The sequence below is a fragment of the Ascaphus truei genome, assembly GCF_040206685.1.
Source record: "Ascaphus truei isolate aAscTru1 chromosome 16 unlocalized genomic scaffold, aAscTru1.hap1 SUPER_16_unloc_1, whole genome shotgun sequence".
Lineage (NCBI taxonomy): Eukaryota > Metazoa > Chordata > Amphibia > Anura > Ascaphidae > Ascaphus > Ascaphus truei.
This window is the reverse complement of record NW_027453855.1, coordinates 328,863-354,265: the sequence shown is the minus strand read 5'-3', so window position 1 is coordinate 354,265 and position 25,403 is coordinate 328,863. Positions and strand designations below refer to the sequence as shown.

The 25,403-nt window shown below is 46.2% G+C and overlaps 1 protein-coding gene across 3 annotated transcripts in view; it reads right to left on the bottom strand.

Annotated features, from left to right (window-relative positions):
- The window catches only part of TAF1 (TATA-box binding protein associated factor 1), a 57,477-nt gene that overhangs the window by 29,098 nt on the left and 2,976 nt on the right, over positions 1 to 25,403 (bottom strand). For all 3 annotated transcript variants that reach the window (XM_075580851.1, XM_075580850.1, XM_075580849.1), the window contains exons 2-10: positions 17,956 to 18,073; positions 17,558 to 17,674; positions 17,291 to 17,416; positions 16,905 to 17,146; positions 2,044 to 2,259; positions 1,682 to 1,882; positions 1,238 to 1,445; positions 1,033 to 1,149; positions 554 to 721 (exon numbers count right to left, since the gene is read on the bottom strand). In XM_075580851.1, coding sequence (XP_075436966.1) covers positions 554 to 721; positions 1,033 to 1,149; positions 1,238 to 1,445; positions 1,682 to 1,882; positions 2,044 to 2,259; positions 16,905 to 17,146; positions 17,291 to 17,416; positions 17,558 to 17,674; positions 17,956 to 18,073 — 1,513 coding nt within the window. The remainder of the gene's footprint in view (positions 1 to 553; positions 722 to 1,032; positions 1,150 to 1,237; positions 1,446 to 1,681; positions 1,883 to 2,043; positions 2,260 to 16,904; positions 17,147 to 17,290; positions 17,417 to 17,557; positions 17,675 to 17,955; positions 18,074 to 25,403) is intronic.

Sequence of the window (25,403 nt, the reverse complement as noted above, 5' to 3'; positions counted from 1 at the left end):
CAGCTCGAGAAAGGATCATGAAAATCCGGAACGTGGATGATTGTTACACTATTTCCGGGTGCCTGACTAAATTGCTGAATAAACAACATTTCTATACTCTTGCTATTTTGGAGCTGTGGACTTTCTATTTTTATTACTATTGAAACTAGAGGGTTTTTTGCATCCATCTGTGCTACGTGCACCTTTTTCTGTTTTATATATCTTTGTTTTGCATCTCTCTCTTGTTCTCTACATGTATTATAGCCGGATATAACGTTTTTATTTGCATCACTCAGTTCGTTGCCATAATCCTCCAATAAAACACTTTGCAGATGGAGAAACCTATGTTAGAGATTTTCATTGGCTTGAATTTTAATATTTAAAATGATCCAAGTACTTTTTTGGTTTTATTATATCTGTTGGCACCCGCACAAGGATTATCACCCACACCCCCCTGACCCCCCCACAATGATCATTACTCACAACCTACTGACACTACATGCAATCTCTGATCCTGGACTAATCTGACAAAGTCCAAACATATTCAATCACATTGTCTGAACTGGCTACAAACCCAAAATTATATTTTCATCATTGGGGTCTAAGGTTAACACAGGAGGGTCCAGTGTCCTTTCCATAGCTTGGTCATCCCAGATGATATGGTCTTCCCAACGCCCATAGACTAGTTCTTCATTATCAATAGGGAATATGGAAAACCATGGACGGTCGTCTTCTACGGATACTGCAATACACAAAATAAAAAAAGACATCACCGTTACCATTTCTCACTAAAGCCTCCTTCTCCACAGAGCAGTAATCAGAATGATTCCATAAAACTGCATTGCTAGACAGGGGCTCCCAACGACAACACAAATGTTGTAGGATGCGACACTTGGACCAATGTCCATGTCCGAGCTGTAGGTCACTTTTCTCTGTCACATGGGAAAGCTCATTCACTTTGTCACATCACACCAATGGGTCACAAATGGTCCTATGAATGTGGTGTCCCACTATCATATTTATTGAAGTGCACAAGCTTTGCCCACGACTTACCTTGCTGTTCTGGGGGGTGTTTCTCTTTGCCTTTGGAAGAGCTCAGTGCTCCTGGCATGCTTGGTTTTTGCACAAGAGGTGTTGGCAGGTTTAGCAAAGATCCACTTCGATTCAACCCTGAAAAAAACATGATTTGATCAACCAATTGCCATAAAACCCACCTGACTCTTACCAACTGATCTAAAAATTTGCCTTTGACACCCACCTTGCTGGGCATTGTATGCTGTGGCATTTCTGGTCATGCTGGAAGGGAGCCAGCCTGCCAAACTGGCTCTTTGGGTCTTGGTCACTTTGTGCTTTACATCCTCCCCATTCCAGATCACATCATCTTCCCATTGCAGCTGTGTTACCATCAGGAAGTGTTCATCCTGAAACTGGATACCAGCTGCATCATCTGTTGTCTCAACCACCTTCTACAAATCAGAAAATAAAGCATTTTAAATAATAAATCAAGAATCACGAGTTGTATAGTGCAAAGTAATACAAAATACATATTTCACACCAAACTGCAATATGCAGTTAGCTCATTACAGTTACTGCTTTGATGCATTAGGATCTATTTTCAGGTACTTTTAAATTACGAGATCTTAGAGACACTTTGGATTAACACACAGAAACACAAGAACTCAAAATAACTGACACTACTTACCGTCTCTATAACTTGTTTTTTTTTTTTTAGTCTAAATCCATAGTCAAATCCACTGCCATCTTCCGGTACTCCTAGCATGTCGTACCACAACTGCGCTGGCCCATAGCGCCACTCTGCTACCCTGGGTTTTGTATCTGCAACCTTATCTGTGTCCCCTGTGGACTGTGAGAACTTGGATTCCACGGGAGCCATCATGGTTATCTGTAAGAAACAAAAAATAAAGCTACACATGCTGCAACGAAAAACAAATTCTCTTTGTGGAGTACGACACATTTTCAAGAAACACTGGAAGGAGGAGCAGTTAGTCCCCTCAATCTAATCAATAGGAAGTCATTCATCAAAAGAACCTTCTGCCTCCTCACCTCATCATCAGAGAGGCACTGCTCCGGGGGCGGCGGAGGGGCATACTCGTATTCCCAACAGGATTTCTTCTCCATGACGACCTCCGCCTCCTCTCCCTCCTTTGTTTGTACATCCTGTGTCATTTCCCGGTGCTTCTTCTTTCGCTTCCGGCGAGCACTGCGCCACACTGAGAGCACACTCTTCCCAGGTCCAAAAAGCCGAAGGAAGCGTAGGACCTGCCAAGGGAGAAACTACCATGAGAAGATAACCCGAGACATAGGTGCCAAACTCGTCACAACAGTCACAGTTCCAACCAATACGCGGCTATGGAAGAACTACCAGCTTAAGGAAAATGTAGAACTGATTTGCCTGAGCGTGTTATGTCTGCACAGGAATTGCTAGAGACCTAACTGGTATTTCATCAAAACAGATGCTGAAAATCTAAATCCTTTAGTGCGCCTTACCAAGATTTGTTTACACCATAGAAAACACAGCTGAGCAAAGTTAAACCAAAAGTTTAAAAGTTCCAAATCTTCTTCTATCTTTTTTCCCCAAACTTTTTTGGTTTTCTCAAGGATAAACAAATTAGTAATATCACAGCATTTCAAAGGGGTACCTTTACAACATTTTTTTAAATACAAATAGCCAGGAGGTTGCACTGAAATAGAGCCAACTGTATTTATACTAATTCCAGGAACTCCTAAACCCATGGACCCTTTTTCAATTTTTCTTTGCAAGGCAGAATTTCCTTGCCTATCCATATAGAGACAAATGAAAGGGTAGAGGGAAGAGAGAATAGAAAGAGAAGAGATAAGGGGGAATAGAGAGGAGAGTGGAAGGCAAAGGGGGGGGAGGGGAGGTGCTTGTTGGACCGGGATAAGAAGGGCAGGGGAGGAGAGGGTTTAGTCCCCTCCCCTAACCTAACCCCCACCGGGACACCAGCCACTACTATCTCTGTTTTAATAATCTGTTCATTGTTTTTATTTTATTCCTGATTCTTAGTTCTTGGTCCATGGCTCCCATATCATATAAAATTGTTCAATTTTTTTACTAAGTTGTGCTGAGAGTTGTTCCATGAGTCTGACCTAATTCACTCTTCTGACTACAGTACGCTTGGATGGGGCATTAATATTCTTCCAAGCCGCAGCTATGAAACAATGAGCCGCAGTAAGGATAAATGAGACTAATTTTCTCAAGGGTGTCTGAAGTGCTTCCATAGGTCTGGCCAGAAGAAAAGTCAGTGGATTCATCTGTATTCTTACTTCTGTGAGGTCCTTAATCATATCCTGAATCATAAGCCAAAACTTTTGGATCTGCGAACAAGTCCACCAGATATGCGCCATATCTCCTCTCTGGCCACATTCCCTCCAGCAAAGATCAGGGGTTCCAGGAAAGATTTGGCTCAGCCTACTTGGGGTTAAGTACCAGTGAAATAAAATGTTGTAAATATTTTCTTTTGTTGATGTACAAATTGATGTTTTAGCCACCGATTCCCAGATATCCTCCCAGTCGTCTCTATTTCCATATTGAGGTCGTCTGCCCATTTTAACATATAATGATTGGTGGCTGCCGCTGACAATGCTATTCCCGTATATATTTCCGAAATCAAACCCCTCTGGTATGAACATTTTCCGCACAGCTTTTCAAAATTTGTTAGATTGGGAAATTTTGTTTTTTGTGAGGTCGCTTGTAGAAAATGTCTAATCTGAAGAAAGCTGAAGGTCGGAAGATTCAGAATTTGGTATTTCTTTTGAAGGTCTTGATATGACAGGATCTTGCCTTTATCTATCAAATCGGCTGCTATATTAATATTTAGATCTCTAAATTGTTTGAAATCCTTTGGAGAGCAGCCCGAGGGAAACTCTGGGTTTCCAAATATGGGCGTTAAGAGAGTCGGGAATGAGGACAAATTATATTTCCCTATATTTTTAGACCATATCTTCCAGGTACACCTCATTACTCCCAGGCTAAGACCATCCGCAAGGATCCCTCCTCCCCTCCGGGACCACAGTGTCGTCGAGAGGGCTCGCATAGGAGGACTCAATCCTCAGCCAGCAGCAAGATGCTGGGTCGTTATTCCACATTACTACTTGTTTTAATTGGGCCGCATGGTAATATTTGATAATATCCGGGACTCCCAATCCTCCGCATTCCTTTGGTGCCAACATTATCGATCTTGCCACCTTCAGCCTTTTATCTCTCCATATAAATTGAAAGATCCGATTTTGGATATTTTTAAGCTCAGGTAGGGGAACATTTATCGGCAGGGTCTGGAAAAAGTACAGAAGTCTTGGAAGTACATTCATCTTAACTGATGCTATTATTCCTAACCAAGATATCTAATACCCACTCCAACTCTGTAGGTCCTTTTTGATTTTTGCAAAAAGGGATGGAAAGTTACTTTGATAGAGAGATTGGTAGGAGCTAGCTATCTGTATTCCTAAATATTTAATATTCGAGAAGCTCCATTTATAATTGAAGTTTGCTTGTAGTAACTTGATTTCTAGGGCCGTAAGAGATAAGTTCAAGGCTTCTGACATATCATTGTTAATTTTGTACCCAGAGACTTTGCCAAATTGGTCTAGTTGGGATTGCAAGTTCGTCAGGGATGTCAGTGGGTTAGCCAATGTTAATATAATATCATCTGCAAATAAGGAAATGTTGTAACTTGTCCCTCCAATTTCGATTCCTTTTATATTGGTTTCGTCTCTAATTGTTGCTGCGAGAGGCTCAATCGACACTGCAAAAAGAAGCGGAGACAGAGGACAGCCCTGTCTGGTACCATTTTTAATTTGTATGGGACTTGAATCTCCTCCCAGAAGCTTGACATATGCTGTGGGCATCTTGTAAAGAGCTCCAACACCCTCCAAAAACGGGCCCTAAATCCAAATGTTATCATCGTTTGTTCTAAAAAAGCCCACTTTATTCTGTCTAATGCTTTTTCCGCGTCTAAGCTTAGTAGGATGGCCTTCGAATCTGTCAGGTGCACGTGGTCAATAATATTTATAATCTTTCAGGTGTTGTCTTAGGCATGTCTTCCAGAGACAAACCCCACTTGATCAATATGAATCAAACTCGGTAAAATTGGGTTCAGCCTATTTGCCAAAATTTTACTATAAATTTTTAAATCTGAGTTGAGGAAAGATATGGGCCCATAATTGCCACATTGAAGTGGGTCTCTTCCTTCTTTATGTATAATAGCCAAGTTGGCCATTGACATTGAGGTTGGGATATCCCCTCCCTCCAGAAATTAGTTAAAAACGTTGAGCATAAACAGGGACAGCACCATCTTAAATTTCTTATAGTACTGATTGGAGAAGCCACCCGGACCTGGCGTTTTATTTATTTTCAATTGTTTGATGGCATCTGATAGTTTTTCCTGAGATATTCTCTTGTTTAGTCTTTGAGAATCTTCTTCCGAAAGCACGGGGAGATTACACTTTTCCAGATACTCAGATATTGCTACCGACCCAGTATATAAATTTTGATGGGAGTTTAAATTATATAATTTAGTATAAAACAGGTATGTGTGAGCTGGATTATACTACTACTTGCTACAGATTTTAAAATGTATTAATTGGTATGTCTCCTTCAAACAATTTGCAAGATCCTAAAATTGAATTAACAATTTGGTGTGTCTGAGTTGATAAGGCAGATCCCTCCCTTAATTGTTAGTCAATGTGACTGTGTTTTAGAATGCTTAAGGCAGGATACCTTGGCTGTGAGCCATATGGCTGTGTAACATCAAAGTGTAACATTTAAGTGTGTGGAGTTAATCTTGGAGTTGAAATTGAAGGTGATCTGGACTCCGAACAACAACTTTACAACTATGAGAACTTTACTTTCTAAAAGCTGTGATTATTTGTACTCTTCCTATCCTCCAATAATTGGGAAGTCTCTCCTTTATCTCACTATGCCCTCCTTATTGCTTTGTCTGCTTACTGTTTCCTCACTCCTTGGTGAATGTCCCTGTTCTCTCCAGCTTCCCCACTCCACCATTATTTATACACCTCTCCCAACAACTTCTTTATCCCTCAATAAAAACACCCACACAAATCCTCTATTCACACCCTCCATCTACTCCTTCCTGCTGCTGGGGATCTCCCCTATGCCTGAAGCCAGACATACACACCTGATCTCACCCACGGCTCCCTGCCATCTCTTCCCCTGTAAATGGTGTTAACCTTTTCATTTAACACTGACCAACCTTAAACTCTCCCCACAACTCAAGCATCCCAGTAGCCTGCACTCATGGCTACTGTCCCACAGTCACTTATACCACCCATTGTGGCCAAGCACACCCATCTACAGCACCCATTCCCTCACCTGCTCTCTCTGTAAGTTTCCCCTCAAACTTCTTAGATTGTAAGCTCTTCGGGGAAGGGATTTCCTTTCCTATTGTTTGATTTTGCTGCACTTATTGTATTATTATAATTCCCTGTACTATATTCTTTGTGAAGCGTTGAGTACACTTTTGGCGCTATATAAATAAAGACATACAATACAATAAAAGTCTGAGAACTCTTGGGCTATTTCTTTTGTCAAATGTTTTAAGTCCTACTTTGACTCGTATCATGGGGATTTGGGATTTGACCCTTAGACCTCTTCGTTTATTAGCCAATAACCGATCTGCCTTACTGCCCTTATCGTAATAACGTTGGTTTGTCCACCTCAGTGCCTTCTCTACTTCGTCTAGTTGGATCTGCTTAAATTCAGTCATAGTTTTAGCTAAGAGTTTAAATAGTTTTTATTGAGTGTTTGTTTTTATGTTCTTGTTCCAGCAAACTAAGTTTTTCAGATAGTTCCTTATATAATTTGTGTTTCGCTTTTTTGTTATAAGATGCTATGGATATGAGGTCTCCTCTAATTGACGCCTTATGGGCTTCCATAGCGTAGTCGAGGACTCTACTGAACCTTTATTTATTGAGAAATATTCTATAAGTTTTTGCTTTATTGTGCTCTTTACCTCTGGCGAATTCAGTAGAGTCATTTAGTTTCCAATTAAATCGATTATTTTTGCCGAAGGGGAGAGTAAAGCACTAATTCGACAGGGGCATGGTCTGACCAGGATATTGAACCTATATTTGACTAGGAGGATGCCAGGAGAATATCTTTGGTACCCATAAATTAATCAATCCTTGAGTAGGTCTGATGTGGAGCCGAGAAGAACGTATAAATCACGCTGACCTTGGTGCTGTGCCCTCCAAATATCCGTAAGCGAGAAATCTTTTAATATCTCCTTAAATTTTTTGGCGTTTTTCTGGGTCAGCCTTGGATGAGACACGCCCGGGACACATGACCTGTCTTGGTCAGGGACACTTACCGTGTTCATGTCCCCTGTCATAATTATTGAAGAGGAAGATTGTCGTTCTACAATTTCTAGAACTTCCCTCTGAAAATTTGCTTGACCTTCGTTCGGTGCATAAACATTCACAAGGGATATTGGAACTCCTGACAGGGACCCTTGTAAAATTAAAAATCTACCTCCTGGGTCTGCTGAGGTCTTGTTAAGAGCAAACAGAATATAGTTTTTGATTAATATGGCTACTCCTATTTTTTTGGCTGAGCAAGAAGCATAATATGCCTGGGGATAAGTCCTTCTGAAAGTATTTGGGAGGGAATTAGTATTAAAATGGGTTTCTTGTAAAAACAGTATGTCCCCATTGGTCTTTTTAAGTTCCTGAAGGGCCAGTCTTCTCTTACCAACAGAGTTTAGACCTTTGACATTCATTGAAATTAGCCATATTTGTATATTAAAGAAAGGGATGAGCGTACCAACCACTTTCCCAAGGTGGCTGGTTTTTTTTTCTTCTTTTTTTAGAACAGAAATGTAAAATGTGATTGTTCTCTTCTGGCTGGCCCCAACGGGCAGGGGACGGGACAGGAGGGAGAACCGGGGAGAGGGAGTCGGGGGAAAGAAAAGGGGAGACAGAAAGAGGAAAGAAAAATAGTGGGCTATATATACGCCCTAAAGTGGAATCCTTCATCGCCCTAAGGATGAGGCGTGCGGGCCTAATGCGCTTGGGGGACAATCCGGAGCACAGCGCACGGGAACCTTATTAAGGGAGAGCATAGAGCCCTGCAGATTTTAAATTTAACCAACCAAATTTCCAAGATTTTGGACCATTGAGCAAGTATATAGAGAGACACACAAACACATCAATGAAACATTTCTCATATATGGAAACTTAACGCAAATGTTGTCGCTCATTCGAGCTTTGAAAATAACGGAAGCCTAAAAACCCTTCCTGATATACTCATATAACCTTTTCTTCAGCATATTGGCATCTTAGGTTCCTTCCTTAAAACATGCCACTGGCTCTTGGTAGCAGAGTATTTCAGACATTTGGAACATTAAACCAAACTTTACAGAAACATACAGTTAGGTCCAGAAATAATTGGACACTGACACAATTTTCATCATTTTTCCTCTGTACGCCACCACAATGGATTTGAAATGAAACAACCGAGATGCAATAGATTTGCAGACTTTCAGCTTTAATTCAAGGTGTGGAACAAAAATATTGTATGAAATGTTTAGGAATTGCAACCATTTTCATACAAAGTCCCCTTATTTCAGGGGCTCAAATGTAATTGGACAAATTAACACAATCATAAATAAAATGTCCATTTTTAATACTTTGTCGAGAATCCTTTGCAGGCAATGACTGCTTGAAGTCTGGAACGCATGGACGTCACCAAACGCTGGGTTTCCTCCTTGTGATTCTTTGCCAGGCCTTTACTGCAGCTGTCTTCAGTTGTTGTTTTTCGTGGGTCTTTCTGCCTTAAGTTTTGTCTTCAGCAAGTGAAATGCATGCTCGATCGATTTGAGATCAGGTGATTGACTCGGCCATTGCAGAATATTCCACTTCTTTGCCTTAAAAAACTCCTGGGTTGCTTTCGCAGTTTGTTTTGGGTCATTGTCCATCTGGAAAGTGAAGCACCATCCAATCAACTTCGCTGAATTTGGCTGAATCTGAGCAGACAATATATCCCTATACACTTCAGAATTCATCCGTCTGCTTCTGTCTTCTGTCACATCATCAATAAACAGTAGTGACCCAGTGCCATTGTAAGCCATTCATGCCCATGCCATCACACTGCCTACACCGTGTTTTACAGATGATGTGGTATGCTTCGGATCATGAGCCGTTCCAAGCCTTCTCCATACTTTTTTCTTTCCATCATTCTGGTACAGGTTGATCTTAATTCTATCTGTCCAAAGAATACTGTTCCAGAACTGGGCTGGCTTTTTTAGATATTGTTTGGCAAAGTCTAATCTGGCCTTTCTATTCTTGAGGCTTATGAATGGTTTGCACCTTGTGGTGAACCCTCTGTATTTGCTCTCGTGAAGTCTTCTCTTTATGGTAGACTTGGATAATGATATGCCTACCTCCTGGAGAGTGTTCTTCACTTGGCTGGATGTTGTGAAGACGTTTTTCTTTACCATGGAAAGGATCCTACGATCATCCACCACTGTTGTCTTCCGTGGACGTCAGGCCTTTTTGTGTTGCAGAGCTCACTAGTGCGTTCTTTTTTTTTCTCAGAATGTACCAAACTGTTGATTTGGCCGCTCCTAATGTTCCTGCTATCTCTCTGATGGGTTTTTTTTTTTTTTTTTTGCCACCTAAGGATGCCCTGTTTCACTTGCATTGAGAGCTCCTTTGACCACATGCTGTGGGTTCACAGCAACAGCTTCCAAATGCGAATGCCACACCTGGAATCAACTCCAGACCTTTTACCTGCTTAATTGATGATGAAATAACAAAGGAATAGCCCACACCTGTCCATGAAACAGCTTTTGAGTCAATTGTCCAATTACTTTTGGGGGGCTACATATTAGAGATTTAATTCCTAAACCCTTCCTGCAATTTGGATGTGAATACCCTCAAATTAAAGCTGATAGACTGCACTTTAAGCCCATATTCATTATTTAACTGTAACTTGAATTTATTTTGGTACACAGCCGAAATAACAGAACTCGTATCAGTGTCCAATTATTTCCGGACCTAACTGTATATCTATATCAAACAAAAACAAAGAAAATATTTTTTGCATATTAAGACTTAACAAAAATTGTAGTATTCCTTTTAACTTTGAAACTGAGAATGATATTTATTCTGGGAGGGGGAGAGGGTCAGGGAGGGGTGGGGGAAAGGTAGTGAGCCAGAGAGGAGGTGGGAAGGGGAAAGGGGGCACAAAGGGTAGAAAAGGTGTGGGAGGGAGGGGAAGACTGGGGGAAGGTCCGGGAAAGGGGGACAATGGGGAAGGGGTCAGGCAAGGATGGGGTCGGGAGGAAAGGGGGGGGGTTGGAAGGAAAGGGTGGGCCGCGATCAAGGGGAAAGGAGAGGGAACACAGGGACACTAATAGGAGCGACATCTTTCTATAGATTTTATCATGGCAACTACCTCATCTTTCTGTGGTGCCAGATATTTCTTTAAAACCATATGTACATAAACATAGTACACAACTTTACATCAATTTCAGACATTTGGAACATTAAACCAATATTTACAGAAATATATATCTATATTAAAACTTAACAAAAATTGTAGAATTCCTTTTAACTTTGAAGCTGAGAATTATATTTGTTCTGGGGGGGGGGGGAAGAGGGTCAGGAAGGGGTGGGGGAAAGGTGGTGAGCCAGAGGGGAGGTAGGAGGGGGGAAGGGGGTACAAAGGGTCGGGGAGGGGGAGAAGGGAGGGGGAGGAGGAGGGGTGGGAGCACAGGGGGGGGTAGACTGGGGGAAGGGGCTAGATAAGGACAGGATAGGGAGGAGAGAGAGGGAGGGGAGGAGAGGGGACACAGGAACAACAATAGAAGCAACATCTTTCCATATATTTTATCATGGCATCCACCTCATTATCTCTCTGTGGTGCCAGATACTTCTTTAAGACCCTCTGTACTTAAACATAATACACAACTTTACATAGATATTTACATTCATCATGTGGCACTTCCAAACTGTCCCCAGACCCACAGCCTATATAGACAAAACATTTCTGTTAAGCTCCTCGCCGGAAAATAGACACAGGTGGCGAACCACAGTGGGTTCTGCTTAAGGGGACTGGTAAGAAGTTCTCTAAGAGTGATATTGGTCTCCTACTCTTGTTAACCCCTTGGGGTTTGGCATAGAAGACCGGGATAGAGGAGGGGGACACAAGAGGGTGGGAAGGAGGGGGGGGAAGGACGCCAATCACGGGAAGCCAGGGGGGGGAGGGAAGGAATAGGGGTGGAAGGGATCCACATAGAGTTGAGTGGACCATTAGGGAAACCCCTGTGTGTGGGGGGGAGTAGCATCTTGTGTTAGCGTTGGGGCAAAATCCAAACCTGATCCCATTGTGCCGACACTGGGGGAACTCCAAAATCCTTCTGCGTCAATTTCCGTTTGGGTGTCTAGATAGTTCCTTCACCATTGTCCAGCATGGGGACAGGTCCAAAAAGCGCGGTATATGCTGGAAATATAGAGGGTGACACAACCTTCGACATCTCCTTTTTCTTTTCCCCTCTTCCTCCTCCTCTTTAAAGGGCTTAAATTGATCTTTCACTACTTCAAGCCAAGTCGCTAGTCCGCAGCGCCCCCCAGTGGATCGTTTGGTTCGCTCCCAGCAAACCTCCAGCTGAAATGTTTTCCGGTTGAAGATTCTGCAGTTACATTCCTCCTTCCAGCGATGGCATCCTCTTCCGAAATCTGGCAAGAGGAGGGGGTGGGGTAGGAAGGCCGGATAGGGGAAATGGTGAAATGGGTACGGAAGGGGAGCAAAGGGTGGGGAAAAAGCGGGGAATGGGGGGGGGGCAGGCAAAATAGGAGGAAGGAAAAGGGTGCGTGGAAGAAAGTTAGGGATGCAAAAGGAAAGGGAGGAAAAGGAGATGGGAGGGGGAAATAAGGGGACCTGAGAAAAGTTTTGAGTTAAAGGCGAGACCCGTGATGAGAGCCTCAAGCAGTTTGGAACTGTAGATCAGACCTCTCCCTCTCTCTTAGGGCCAGACTATCAGGGTTTGTCCTTTAAACCGTTCAATTTGGACGAGACTAGGATAGACAAGGGGGGGCAAATCCCTTACTCCCCTGTTCTAGGGTTTCTCTGGGTTGCCAATCTCTGAGATTCTCGGGAGTCTCGGTTAGTTGGGGGTCGCCGCTCTTCTGAATTTTCTTGGCTGTTTAAAGGGGGAAGACCCAACGATGGCAGGAACCGGGGGAATATCCTCAGGGTATGGGACCGAATGAAACTTCGAATCTGAGCGGACAAGTTTAAAGGGGAACCCCCACCAATAGCGCACCTTGTTATCCCTAAGAATTTGAGTTAAGGGCCTCATCTCTCTCCTGTCTATGGTGGCTCTTGACGAGTCACTGTATATTTGATATCTGATCATTCTTGAACTTTAGGACCCCTCTTTTTCTGCTAGCTGTTAGGACTCTTTACTTGGTGGTATAGGAATGGAACCGGATCAGGACATCTCTGGATCTTTTTGGGTCCTGGCACTCTGTGTGCGCGATCCACTTCTATCTCTTCCCGACAGAGCTCCGGAACCAGGAATATGAACAACTCGTTCAGGTAGGTATGCAGGGTGTCTACAGAAACCGTCTCCGTTATGTTGCGCACCCGCAAGTTTTGGCGGCGGTCGCGGTTCTCCTGGTCCTCGATGCCTTCTTTGAGAGCCCTGATCTTGTTACTCATTCTATTGAACTCATCTTCGGCCGAAGATTGACCTATAGCAATGTCTTCTACCTTACTTCCTAAGGTATCCGTCCTCTGCCAGAGGGAATTGAGATCAGACTTAAGTCTGTCGATCGCTGTAGTAAGATCCTCCTGGAACCCTTGTCGCATCCTCAGGAACAATTACTCCGTGGAGCTTGGATTTGGTGTAAAATATGATGAAACACTCTGGGATTGTTGTTTTTACATTTTATTTGACATCCTGGCTGTGATCTTATATAGTGCAGCGATTTTGGGAGCTTTCTGTCCTGGTTTAAGCTTGATCTATTGATTTTCAGCCGGAGGGATTCTAGAGCTGTTCCCTCAGGCAACCATGCACGCCGACGTCACCGGAAGTCTCTCCCCTTCAACTTTTTTTTTAATTGCATTTTTAGTAATCATTTACTGGGGTAGGGAGGGGAGTACAGAAATAAAAATAGGGTAACCAAGGGAAACGTAAAATATGGACATTTACATATGTACGTGATACATTTTTGAAGCAGACTATATGTGATCAAAAAAATTATTACAGTTATAAAAATATGACAGAAAAAAATAAATGTGTGTTTACAGCGCTAATGCTAAAAAATAAATATAATATTAGTGTATGATAACACTAATGTGATTACAAAAAACCTTAAATATAAAGTACTAGGCTGTCTGGAAAAGATGACCGGTACAGATCACAAAATACTAAACAAAAAAAAACACATAACCGGCGCCTATATTAATATAAAACCCATAAATCACCAATGGTGAACTCTGACCAAACAAATGTCCAGTCCTTGATATCCAATCCGTATCCAGGTAATCTTAAATGAAGTCTCACAGCACATACATACAAACAAACATAAAGAGCAATCATAGTGTAACACTGACAAACATAACACTAAACACCAACCCAAAACACCTATATACTAAACACAAACAAAGACTAACTGAAATAACTGTTTAAGTTTAATAGTAAAAGTTATGTTAAAATAATTATTACTTAAAAGACAAACAATTGCCTTCAAGACAACAAAACATTGGCTGCGGAAGTCCCATCCGGTAGGGGTAAAATTGAAATCCTACTCACGACAGGGTAGATATAAAACAGCTTGTCAGCTATTTCTCCTCTCCGCTCTCCGTGTCAGACCTCTGGGGAGACCCCACGCAGTCCTTACGGAGCTCAGATGCTGCTGTGACACTCACCGCTGCTCCGATCACAGACTCGCTGGTCACGTGGCAGTCAGGTGACGTCACTAGTAAGCGCACCTGCGCCGAAAGTCTTTACAGCTATCAATACTCCCGGCACTTAGCCGGAAGGATTCCCCTGGCCAAACTTGCTCAATATGGGGATTTGAATAAACAATAGCTGTGCCAATGTTTGCATTAGTCGATCTACCACGATTCATATAAACAATAAACAATCCTATGTGTTTTGTAGATAACGACTTCGTCAGAAAACAAAGGATTGTTTATTTCATATTGGATACTCTCCTGAAATGATCACCGTGCTTTTGGACCCTGCTCGCGCCATCTACGGGACTCTGTTCACCGCATTGATTATTGTATTGGCCGTCACGGACTCACGGCGTACCTTGGTGACGTCGGGATCCCAGTTTACATTTGTGACGGGCGGAGGCTTGCTGCTCTTTGACGAGTTCTAGCTGGAGAGGGTCTGGTGGTGTAGGAGAGCTTGCTCCAGCGTGTTCTTCTGTATAACCCTGTGGGTACTGTGATCGGATACTCCTGCTGCGACTGAGGTTAAAGGCTCCTGACCGGACCAGAGGCGGTGTATGCTGAGGGATCCTCACGAAGCAAGTCATTGATTTCCAGAGTGGTAACATGTACCCTAAACATGCCCTGCATATTTCACTAATCATCTTGTACGTGCAATTATTACACACTATATATTGTAACAATATAATTACTTTTTTACACTATGAGAGTCATGCGCTTTGTTTTTTCTCTTTTGCATGTCCTTGTTTGATGTTGAGCCATCCACCCCAACAGGCTGCAGACTCTCCACGAATGAGTAAAGGTTTTTGCATTTATATTTGGTTATTTTATTTTTTATCACTTTATGGAATACAAGTTTGTGTTCCCTTTAACCTTTTAGTGAACTTTAATTATATCACTCCTTATTGGTTTGTTATATTCACACTATTGCATTTTTGTAATATTTTATATATAAGTCACCACAATTAGTGCGCGTTTTATTGTTTTTTCTATTGTTGAGATCAGACCTTTTTGAGCCTCTTTAGTGATGCACATATCTTTAAGTACAGTATAGTCCGCATAGGGGGCCTTGATGCGTATATGATCTCTTATCTGGCGGTATCTAAAGAAAGCAGACTTATGCAGCCCAATTTCTCGATACTGTTTCCAAGCTTTTAAGCCCTTTGTTTTCCCATAGATCTTTAACTCTTGTTATCTATCCCTTGCTCCAGTCTTTAAAAACTTCAAGCTCCATACCTGGGACAAAACCAGGAGTCCCAAATAATAGTAGCTTCAAGGAATTTGGATTCGTCAGACTATGTTTATTTTTTAAAGAGTCCCACAATTTCAGTGAGTTTGTGATAGCTTCTAAAGGTAACGGGTTTAGGTCGGTCCTGTTTAGGTTGCCCTAATAGCATTTCTGTGCTTCTCTTGTTCTACTTTAGTGCTTTGCTGAATTTACTTTGTTTTTGCCATAGACGACATGTCTCTTGATGTTGCCCATCTTTTGAAGAGCAAATCACCATCATTATTATTCTGCATCTCACAGACTATACTGCAATGACAGCAATTTCAGATCAACCGAGAAGTACTTAAGCTGCCCAATTTATCACGGAGGCACGTGTCATCTTTCCATTTACATTTTAGCATTTGCACATGGCTGAGACTCATAGCAGAAGTGTAGAGATTGTGTACCTTGCCTGGCCGGAATTCTGGGAAGAGCTGAGTGACACTGGGAAGAGATTGTGTACCTTGCCTGGCCGGAATTCTGGGAAGAGCTGAGTGACACTGGGAAGAGATTGTGTACCTTGCCTGGTCGGAATTCTGGGAAGAGCTGAGTGACACTGGGAAGAGATTGTGTACCTTGCCTGGCCGGAATTCTGGGAAGAGCTGAGTGACACTGGGAAGAGATTGTGTACCTTGCCTGGCCGGAATTCTGGGAAGAGCTGAGTGACACTGGGAAGAGATTGTGTACCTTGCCTGGCCGGAATTCTGGGAAGAGCTGAGTGACACTGGGAAGAGATTGTGTACCTTGCCTGGCCGGAATTCTGGGAAGAGCTGAGTGACACTGGGAAGAGATTGTGTACCTTGCCTGGTCGGAATTCTGGGAAGAGCTGAGTGACACTGGGAAGAGATTGTGTACCTTGCCTGGCCGGAATTCTGGGAAGAGCTGAGTGACACTGGGAAGAGATTGTGTACCTTGCCTGGCCGGAATTCTGGGAAGAGCTGAGTGACACTGGGAAGAGATTGTGTACCTTGCCTGGCCGGAATTCTGGGAAGAGCTGAGTGACACTGGGAAGAGATTGTGTACCTTGCCTGGTCGGAATTCTGGGAAGAGCTGAGTGACACTGGGAAGAGATTGTGTACCTTGCCTGGCCGGAATTCTGGGAAGAGCTGAGTGACACTGGGAAGAGATTGTGTACCTTGCCTGGTCGGAATTCTGGGAAGAGCTGAGTGACACTGGGAAGAGATTGTGTACCTTGCCTGGTCGGAATTCTGGGAAGAGCTGAGTGACACTGGGAAGAGATTGTGTACCTTGCCTGGTCGGAATTCTGGGAAGAGCTGAGTGACACTGGGAAGAGATTGTGTACCTTGCCTGGCCGGAATTCTGGGAAGAGCTGAGTGACACTGGGAAGAGATTGTGTACCTTGCCTGGCCGGAATTCTGGGAAGAGCTGAGTGACACTGGGAAGAGATTGTGTACCTTGCCTGGCCGGAATTCTGGGAAGAGCTGAGTGACACTGGGAAGAGATTGTGTACCTTGCCTGGTCGGAATTCTGGGAAGAGCTGAGTGACACTGGGAAGAGATTGTGTACCTTGCCTGGTCGGAATTCTGGGAAGAGCTGAGTGACACTGGGAAGAGATTGTGTACCTTGCCTGGTCGGAATTCTGGGAAGAGCTGAGTGACACTGGGAAGAGATTGTGTACCTTGCCTGGTCGGAATTCTGGGAAGAGCTGAGTGACACTGGGAAGAGATTGTGTACCTTGCCTGGCCGGAATTCTGGGAAGAGCTGAGTGACACTGGGAAGCTGCTTGGTAGCATCTCTCTGCATAATGCCAGCAAGAGGCAAGGTCAGTTTCCGCTCCTTTCCTTCCTCTTTTCGTCTGTCCTGTGGCCCTATCTCGGACTCAGAATCCGAGGAACTGCTGAAATCCATCTTCTCCAATGCAGCAGATGATGGAGCAATGATGGAGGGGAGAATAATCCCATCTCCTTCTTCAGGGACTGTGGGAGTAATAAGTAAGAAAGTGGAAACACTGCTGCAGAACTTGTATATTGACGATCAGCTGACTAATTGGACTAGTTCTGCCTGTGCCCTCCCCAGACCCTACAACTCTTTAATTAGGAGACAGTTAAAGCCACCTTTACCTAAAGATAATGCACCTCTGTCCTCTTCCTTTCTGCCTGTTACCGGAGGAGGTGGTGGGGGAGGCATAAGTTTGGAATCAATATCTTCACAGTCTGCATCATAATCATCATCATCATCATCATCATCTAGAGACAAATACAAAATGATCAATACTGCAGGAATAACCAATTGGCAACCAGCTCCTGCTGCAAAACATACCCCCTTTTACTGATCGCAATGTTAGGATTTCTAGCAATATCTCTCCTCCTGATGGCCCATCTATTTACCTGCTCTCCTGGAAAGGTGAAGTGTCCCCATAGCCTGCTTGTATCTGCGAGACTCATCCTCGGCCACTTCGTTAATATCAGAGTAATCAATGGCATCATCAGTACTCTTAACCCAGCCTTCATAGAGAGGGAAGTAAAGCAGTCAGAACATACTATGTGGGCAGGAGAGATACTCCATGTACAAAACACGCACACACTAAGCATGCAAGAGAAAGACATCACAGATGCATGTGGTTTGAGAAACTAAAGTGATGTAGCATGAAATCTTTACCATCAAAAAGGTGTGGGAGAAAGAAACAATCCAAACAAAGTATCTGTATACGTGTTTACGTGTAATTCTTGCTATAACCAAAAGCACAGAAAAAAACAGTATATTAGAAGCCCTACACATCTCATACCATCATCATCCACGCAGGTGCCCTCAGTCTCTGCTCCTTCATCCACACTGGATGTGATTTCTGTAATTAGATTTCCAAGCCCCAGAGCGCCCAAGCCTGCCAGATGTTTCTTTGATTCCTTATGGTGAGGAGCAAACAGATTTATCAGCAAACATCAAACCAGTATGTGCTCTCTCCGAACCATAGTCATAGTCCCTTGTTATTAGAACTCAAGGAGATGCAGACTGGCAGTGAAACCATTAAACAAGTGAAGGTACAGCTACAAAAATACACATCTATACATGTTGACAAAATAAGTAAAATAAATGGCAAAGACTTGATTACATACTAAGAAACATGCAGAGTTTAGACATGATTCCAAACAAAGTAAGGCTGGGGCCATGGTACAGCAGACCGTGCGGACGAGCGAACAGACTGCCTTAAACGGATTTCTTGGCGCGACAGGCCGGTCACGTGAGCGGTTCGCCCAATGCGGGCAAACCAGCTCCATGACGCCCCTCGGCATGCCCCCCACGGCCAGGTAAGCGCCCGTTCACTGACCAGCTTTCGCACGGGTGAAGGCACCATGGCCCCAGCCCAACACGCGGAGTTTTAGTTAGTGATGTAAACAATGAAACCAAAATATTAACAGTAGCAACTTAATATAATTAGTAACAGAGCTGCATTGCAAAGCTGCACTTCTGCAACACGGCTGAGAAACAAAAAAGGCCAGACGCGGACGCAAATAAAGGAAGCAATGGCTAACAAAAATATCAGATTAGACAAAGCAAGTGAGGAAACAAGAAACGAAGCAATTTCAAGACGCTAGAACAAGCGCTGAATATGCAGAGCTGTGCAAGGCGATCCACAAAACGTATAACTGAAGATGTAAGAAAATGTAACTGTGATACGGTGCCGAAGAGTATCGAAGATAACAATAGCTTAAAGAAGAAGCAGCAACTTATTACTGGGAAGAAGCAAATCGTTGCACTCAAACAAGAAGATGGATTAACAATTAAAGACTGTGCACATCACAGACAGGAAAGCTGTGGTGACGACCTGACCGAGACGATGTAGGAAAGGCAGCGAGGTGTCGATGGTGACTGGGAGATTGTGCCTGGAGCGGTGCCCCCCCCCACCCCCCCCACCCTACCTTTCCCTCCCCCACGCCCCCCCGCCCCCCCCACCCTATCTTTCACTCCCCCCCGCCCTACCTTTCCCTCCCCCCCGCCCTACCTTTCCCTCCCCCACGCCCCCCGCCCCCCCACCCTCTTTCGCTCCCTCCCGCCCTACCTTTCCCTCCCCCCATCCCCCCCCCCTTTTTTTTCCTTTTTCTTATTTTATTATTATTCATTATCATTACGGTTATTATTGTTATTCCTGGCGGAGTAGGGCCCGAAAAGTCGGGAATTTTCTCAAAGTATATAACTACTTACAGTTCAGATTACTCTTAAGATTACATGTATTGTGTATTGTATCTTATGTCTGTATGCAATAAAATCTAAGTTACAAAAAAAAAAGAAATGTACAGGAACACAGATAATACAGGGTATAATCCAACAGGGGACAAGCAAGAAGAAACCACCAGATGATGTACAAGGCGTCCTGTCAAAAAAAGGAGCAAAGGTATCTCCCCCCTCTCTCCCCCCCCTCTCTCCCCCCCCTCTCTCTCCCCCCTCTCTCTCCCCCCTCTCTCTCCCACCACTGGTTGTTTGGTTTTCTTATTCACTTTTAAAGGACTTGCATTTCATTTGGATTTGGGAGCTCTGTGCTTTTAAAGAAAGTAATACTGAGGTGCAGCTCCTTGCTAGGGAGAGAGGACTTAATAAGGGAGGAAAAAAAACTGCAGCGATTTTAAAAGCTGCTTTTTTTCCTCCCTTAGGCTGCGGTCCCAGTCATCGCTGTGACACGCGCGCCTGGCGGGGGGGGGGCGGCGCGTGCACAGTGCTAACCGCGATCTGCGGTCTTCAGGAGGGAGAGGTTGCGATGGGAGGGGGCCATTACCTCCCGCGGCTGGTTCGCGCTCATTGGCTGAACCGCCGGCGGGGGCGTGGCCACGGCGCCGTCGCAAGTTCCACACACAATTTTTTGGAGTGTGTGGAATCTTGCAGTACAGCGCGGCTGCTGAATGTGCGCCGACGCATGTACTCGGCCCTGAGTGACTGGGGGGCCAGTGCTTGTTCGCACAGTGCACACCGAGGCGTGCGCTGTGGCAGTCACTGGAATCGCAGCCTTAGCAGAGAGGTAGTTAATTAGTTCTTAAAGGGACAGACCCTCTCTCCCTGGGCCCTACCCCCTGACAGAGGCTTTTTAATATCATTTCGAAGGTGAGGAGAGATAGTAGGGCAACGGGGGCTGCACCCGGGCACCGGACCCCAAGACCTAATGTTCCTAGGAGCACCAACCATGGCCACAGCCCTCAGCCTGGTACATCCAGTGCCCTGGATGCACCTCCCCCAGCTCCTGCAGATACCTTAACCCCTACAGCCCCAGTAAAATCAAGGGTGCAGGTGGCAGCTCCGGGCATTAACCCCAGCAACAACGCTGGGGCCACACTTTGCCTAAGCAGGAAGCATGGGGTGAGGTCCCCTATATCACCTACCCAGGGCATTGAGGCTTATGTGAGGGCTGTGGCAGATGTAGTGGGCCCCTCTGCAGTGGTGGCAGCCAGCAAGATGTACGTGAAGGGCGTATTCTTCCTCCGTACGCTGGCTGCCACCCACACCCTGGTGCAGAGGGGCATTGCAGTAGGGGGGACCTACATCCCCATTGAAACCCTTAAGGGTTGGGCACTATAGTCATACTTCCTAATGTGCCCCCCCTTCCTCCCAGACTGCCTCATGCATCCGCACCTGCAAGCCCTGGGAGACATTAAGTCTCCCATAACAAAAATACCATTGGGCTGCAGGGATAGGGCGCTGAGGCACATGCTCTCCTTCAGGCGGCAGGTGCAACTGCTGCTGCCAGGAAGCACAGAGTCTGCGGAGGGCTTCTTTGGGGTGCCCTACGAGGGCATTATGTACACGGTGTACTATGGCACGGAGGAGGTTAGGTGCTATTTGTGCAAGGAGTTGGGCACACTCGCAGGTGCTGTCCCAAAGGGAGTTTTGAGATCAGTCAAGTGGAGCCCGGGGGATTGGGGCTCAGTGAGGAGTCCTCTGGCACCACGGAGTCGGTAGACTCCTTGACCCCCGTTATCCCTGCCCAGGAACTAGCGGAGTTCCTGGAAAGTACCCCCTACGAGCAGAGAAGCATGAAGGTGCAGTTGGCCCTCGAGAGGTGGAAGGATGCCTCACTCATTCTTCACGCTTTCATGGAATATATGAGGGCCAACCACAGGGCCAAAAACTCCGGGACCCTTGACCATGTCGCACCCCGAAGTTTTACCACTTGTTGCGAGCCCACATGGCTACTCAGAATTCAACACCCTGAGTGCCTGTGGGAAGCACAAGAAAAACTCCTGACTACCAATGCTTTGAGCATCGGTACGCTTAATGTAAATGGTTGTAAGGACGGGTTTCGCAGGTTCCAGGTACTCTCTTTTATACAGAAGGGAGGGTATTCTGTGAGTTTCCTGCAAGTAACCCATACCACTCCAGAGGCCGAAGCCAGCTGGCGTCTGGAGTGGCGGTCAAAATACAATTATATGCTGCACACCATAAGTCATATACATAACAGTATTACCGGTGCTGCTGGTTCAAAAGGGATGCCTTTTCACTTGAGAAAGACCTACTAAGGTCGAAACGGTCGTTGTGTATGGCGCAATAAATTTGGACTTTTGAAAAATCCGTGGAGCGCTGGATCCTTCCTTTTATAGTTCAAATCTGGAGTGGCGGGGCAGGGTTTTCAGCCACCTCACTTCATCATCTAGTTGGGTGGTGATCCTGTTCTCGGAGTCCTTTCAGCCAGGGTTACTGCTTGCCAAAGCTGTTATCCCAGGCCATCTGTTGCATCTCAGGGTCCGGCACGAGGACTGTACGTTCAATTTCTTGAATGTGTATGCTCCTGCTACCGGACCCTTGAGAATGCAGTTCTTCGTCAGACTGTCTGAATACCTGGAGACAGTCGACGCGGAGAGTACGTGATGCTCGTGGGTGATTTCAACTGCACCCTCGAGGCTCTCGACCAGAATGGTGCAGAGCCACACCCGTACTCTGCGCCGAACCTGCGGGAGATCATCGCCCGCAACTCCTTGGAAGAAGTCTGGCGAGAACAACATCCCGGGGCATCCACAGAATTCACCCATGTTAGGGTGTATATGGGTGAACAGATGTCCTGGATCGACAGGATGTATATATCCAACCACAGCCTGTCGCGAGACCAGTCCAGTGCCATTAGGCTGGCGCCGTTCTCGGACCACAATTGTGCGTCTGTGATGGTAGCCCTACTACCAGCAGCGCCCTCGGCTGCCTATTGGCACTTCAACAATACGTTGTTGGAGGACAAGGCGTTCGCAACGTTGGTCCGGGACTTTTGGACGGCCTGGAGAGGTTGCAGGTCGGACTCTGCCATGTTAGAGCAGGGGTGGAATGTCGGCAAAGTTCATTTGCGCCTCGTTTGTCAGGAGCATGCCAAAGGTGCTAGCACACAGCACGATGCCGAGATCGAGGCCCTTAGGGGGAGGTGCTCGATCTCAAGGAGCGGCTGTCTGTGGCAGGGGATCAATTCCTGCAGAGTGCGTACGTGGAGAGGAAGTACGCTCTCCGACACTTGGAAGATCAGAGAGCTCGAGGGGACATACGTGCGATCCCGCATCCAGTTCCTTCGGGAGATGGGTCGCGTCTCTTCTACGCGCTAGTGAAAAAGAGGGGAAACCGTAAACATGTCACCTGCTTGCTGGCAGAGGACGGTTCCCCTCTGATGGACCCGGAGAGCATCCGGGACCGAGCCCGGAGGTTCTACGTAGACCTTTTCTCTCCGGAGTTCATCCAGCCGAACGCATGCAGGGTCTTATGGGAGGGGCTTCCCACAGTCAACGAGGTTGGAAGAGAGCGGCTTGAGTTACCATTGACTGTGGACTAACTGTGGAGTTCTTCCAGTTTTTCTGGGAGATGCTGGGACCTGATTTCACCGAGGTCCTGGCCGAAGCCCTGGAGACCGGCGAGATGCCCCTTTCATGTCGGCGGGCAGTACTGTCTCTGCTGCCGAAGAAGGGGGATCTCCGCCAGATCTCTAACTGGCGACCGGTCTCGCTGCTGAGCACGGACTATAAGATCGTAGACAAAGCGCTCTCGCGGAGGCTCAAATCCGTGCTAGCAGAGATTACTCACAACGACCAATCCTATACAATCCCGGGCCAGTGCATTCATGACAAAAAAATTCTGGTCCGGGACCTGCTACACCACGTGCAGAGGACAGGTCTGTCACTCGCCTGTCCCAAGATCAGGAGAAGGCGTTTGACAGGGTAGATCACCGATACCTCATACAGACCCTGCAGGCATTTGGCTTTGGCCCACAATTTGCGGGCCGTCTCCAGATGCTGTACGCCTCTGCAGAGTGTCTGGTGAAGATTAATTGGTCCCTGACGGCACCTTTGGCGTTTGGTCGGGGAGTACGTCAAGGATGCCCCCTGTCCGGGCAACTGTACGCACTGGCCATCGAGCCCTTCCTCTGCCTGCTGAGGAGGAGGCTCACCGATTTGCTGCTGCGGGAGCCCGACATGCGGGTAGTCCTGTCAGCTAATGCGGATGACGTGCTCCTCATGGCCCAGGACCTAGTTGATCACCAGCGGGCGCAACCGTGCCAAGAGGTCTACACCGCAGCCTCTTCAGCTCGGATCAACTGGCCCAAGTGATCCAGCCTTTTGGTGGGTCCCTTACAGGTAGACTCCTTGCCCCCCGCGTTTCGTAATGTCATGTGGGGGAGCGATTCTATCAAGTATCTGGGAGTCTACCTGTCTGCTGCGGAGAACCCGGCCCCAGAAAACGTCAGGGATCTTGAAGAACGAGTCATCGCTCATCTGGGGTCGTGGACGTATCAGTCGAAAATGTTTCCATCAGGGGAAGGACTCTGGTGATCAACCAGCTGGTGGCCAGTCAGCTGTGGCACCGGCTGATAGCCATGGGTCCAACCCCATAATTTGTCAGCACGATCCAGAGGAAGTTGCGGGACTTTCTCTGGGTGATGAAGCATTGGGTCTCTGTGGGTGTTGCATGCCTCCCTGAGAGAGAGGAAGGACAGAGAGTGGTGTGTGTCTGCTCCCAGATACACACTTTCCGCCTCCAATACCTGCACAAATACCTATTTGCAGATCTGTCTCCGCAGTGGTGCCAGCTGGTGACCAGTTTCTTTCGCCAGCTGCGCAATATGGGGTATGACCGGCAACTGTTTATCATCAAGCCCAAGGGGTTAGGTAGAGACTTTTCGGTGCTGCCGGCATACTACCGGGACTTACTAAGGGCCTGGAGCCAGCTCTCCGCGACCAGGAAAGGACAGGCGGTGGTGGGGTTTGGTTTCCACGCTGGGCCCCTGCTGTTTAATCCAGCCGTGAGAGCTCGGATGTTGGATTCACCCTATATCTGCCACCAAATAATCCTGGCGCGGGTGACCAGAGTCGGGGATCTCCTGGACTATGAACGATGAAACTGGGTAGGGGCAGAGGTGCTCGCGCACCGTATGGGAGCCCTGCCCACCTATCACCCCCAGCTCTCCGGATCTTTGTGTGGGACCAAAGCCACAGCAACCCCCTCAGGCTCCTCTCATCCCCAACCTGCTGCATGTCCCCGGCATGCCGAGGAAAGGCCTATATTCTCTCGTACTCCATATAGTGCACTACCTTGCCCTTGTTGCCCGCCCGATACCATCTGGAGGCGGGTACTTCCAGCAAACGAGGGCAAGAGACCCCCCAGTGGAGGGAACTCTATTCAGAGTTGGTTCCTCGTCCCGCCGGGGATTTGAGTTGGAGAGTCCTCCAGGGTGCACTGAGTCCGTGTACCATATTTATTATACTGCGGCCCCTCTTATGGGGCCTTCTCCTGCAGTTCTGGCTGCACTTTTCCCCTCACCTTTTATTTTTGGGTTCCCAGTGTCCGGAACAATAAGCCTAGGGACCTCCTCATCAACCTGCTCCTGGCATTGGCTAAGCTAGCCATTTATAAGACCAGGAAGCAGTGTCTGGAGAGGGAGGTCCCAACAAACATCGTGGCCATGTTCCGGCGCTGGTGCGCTCCCGTATCTGGGCAGAGTACACGTACGCCGAGTCCACTGGGACGGTTTCAGAGTTTGCCTCCCAGTCGGCGTTAGGCAGGGTGCTCTGCTCTGCTCGGTACACCCCCCTCCCCCCATTTCGATTTTTTTACATTAACTCTCTTATTTGGGTGCACATTATTTTAATTTACTGTTGCACTAGATACTCTCTCACTACTCTGCCCACCCATCTCTCACTACTCTGCCCCCCCATCTCTCACTACTCTGCCCCCCCCCATCTCTCACTACTCTGCCCCCCCATCTCTCACTACTCTGCCCCCCCC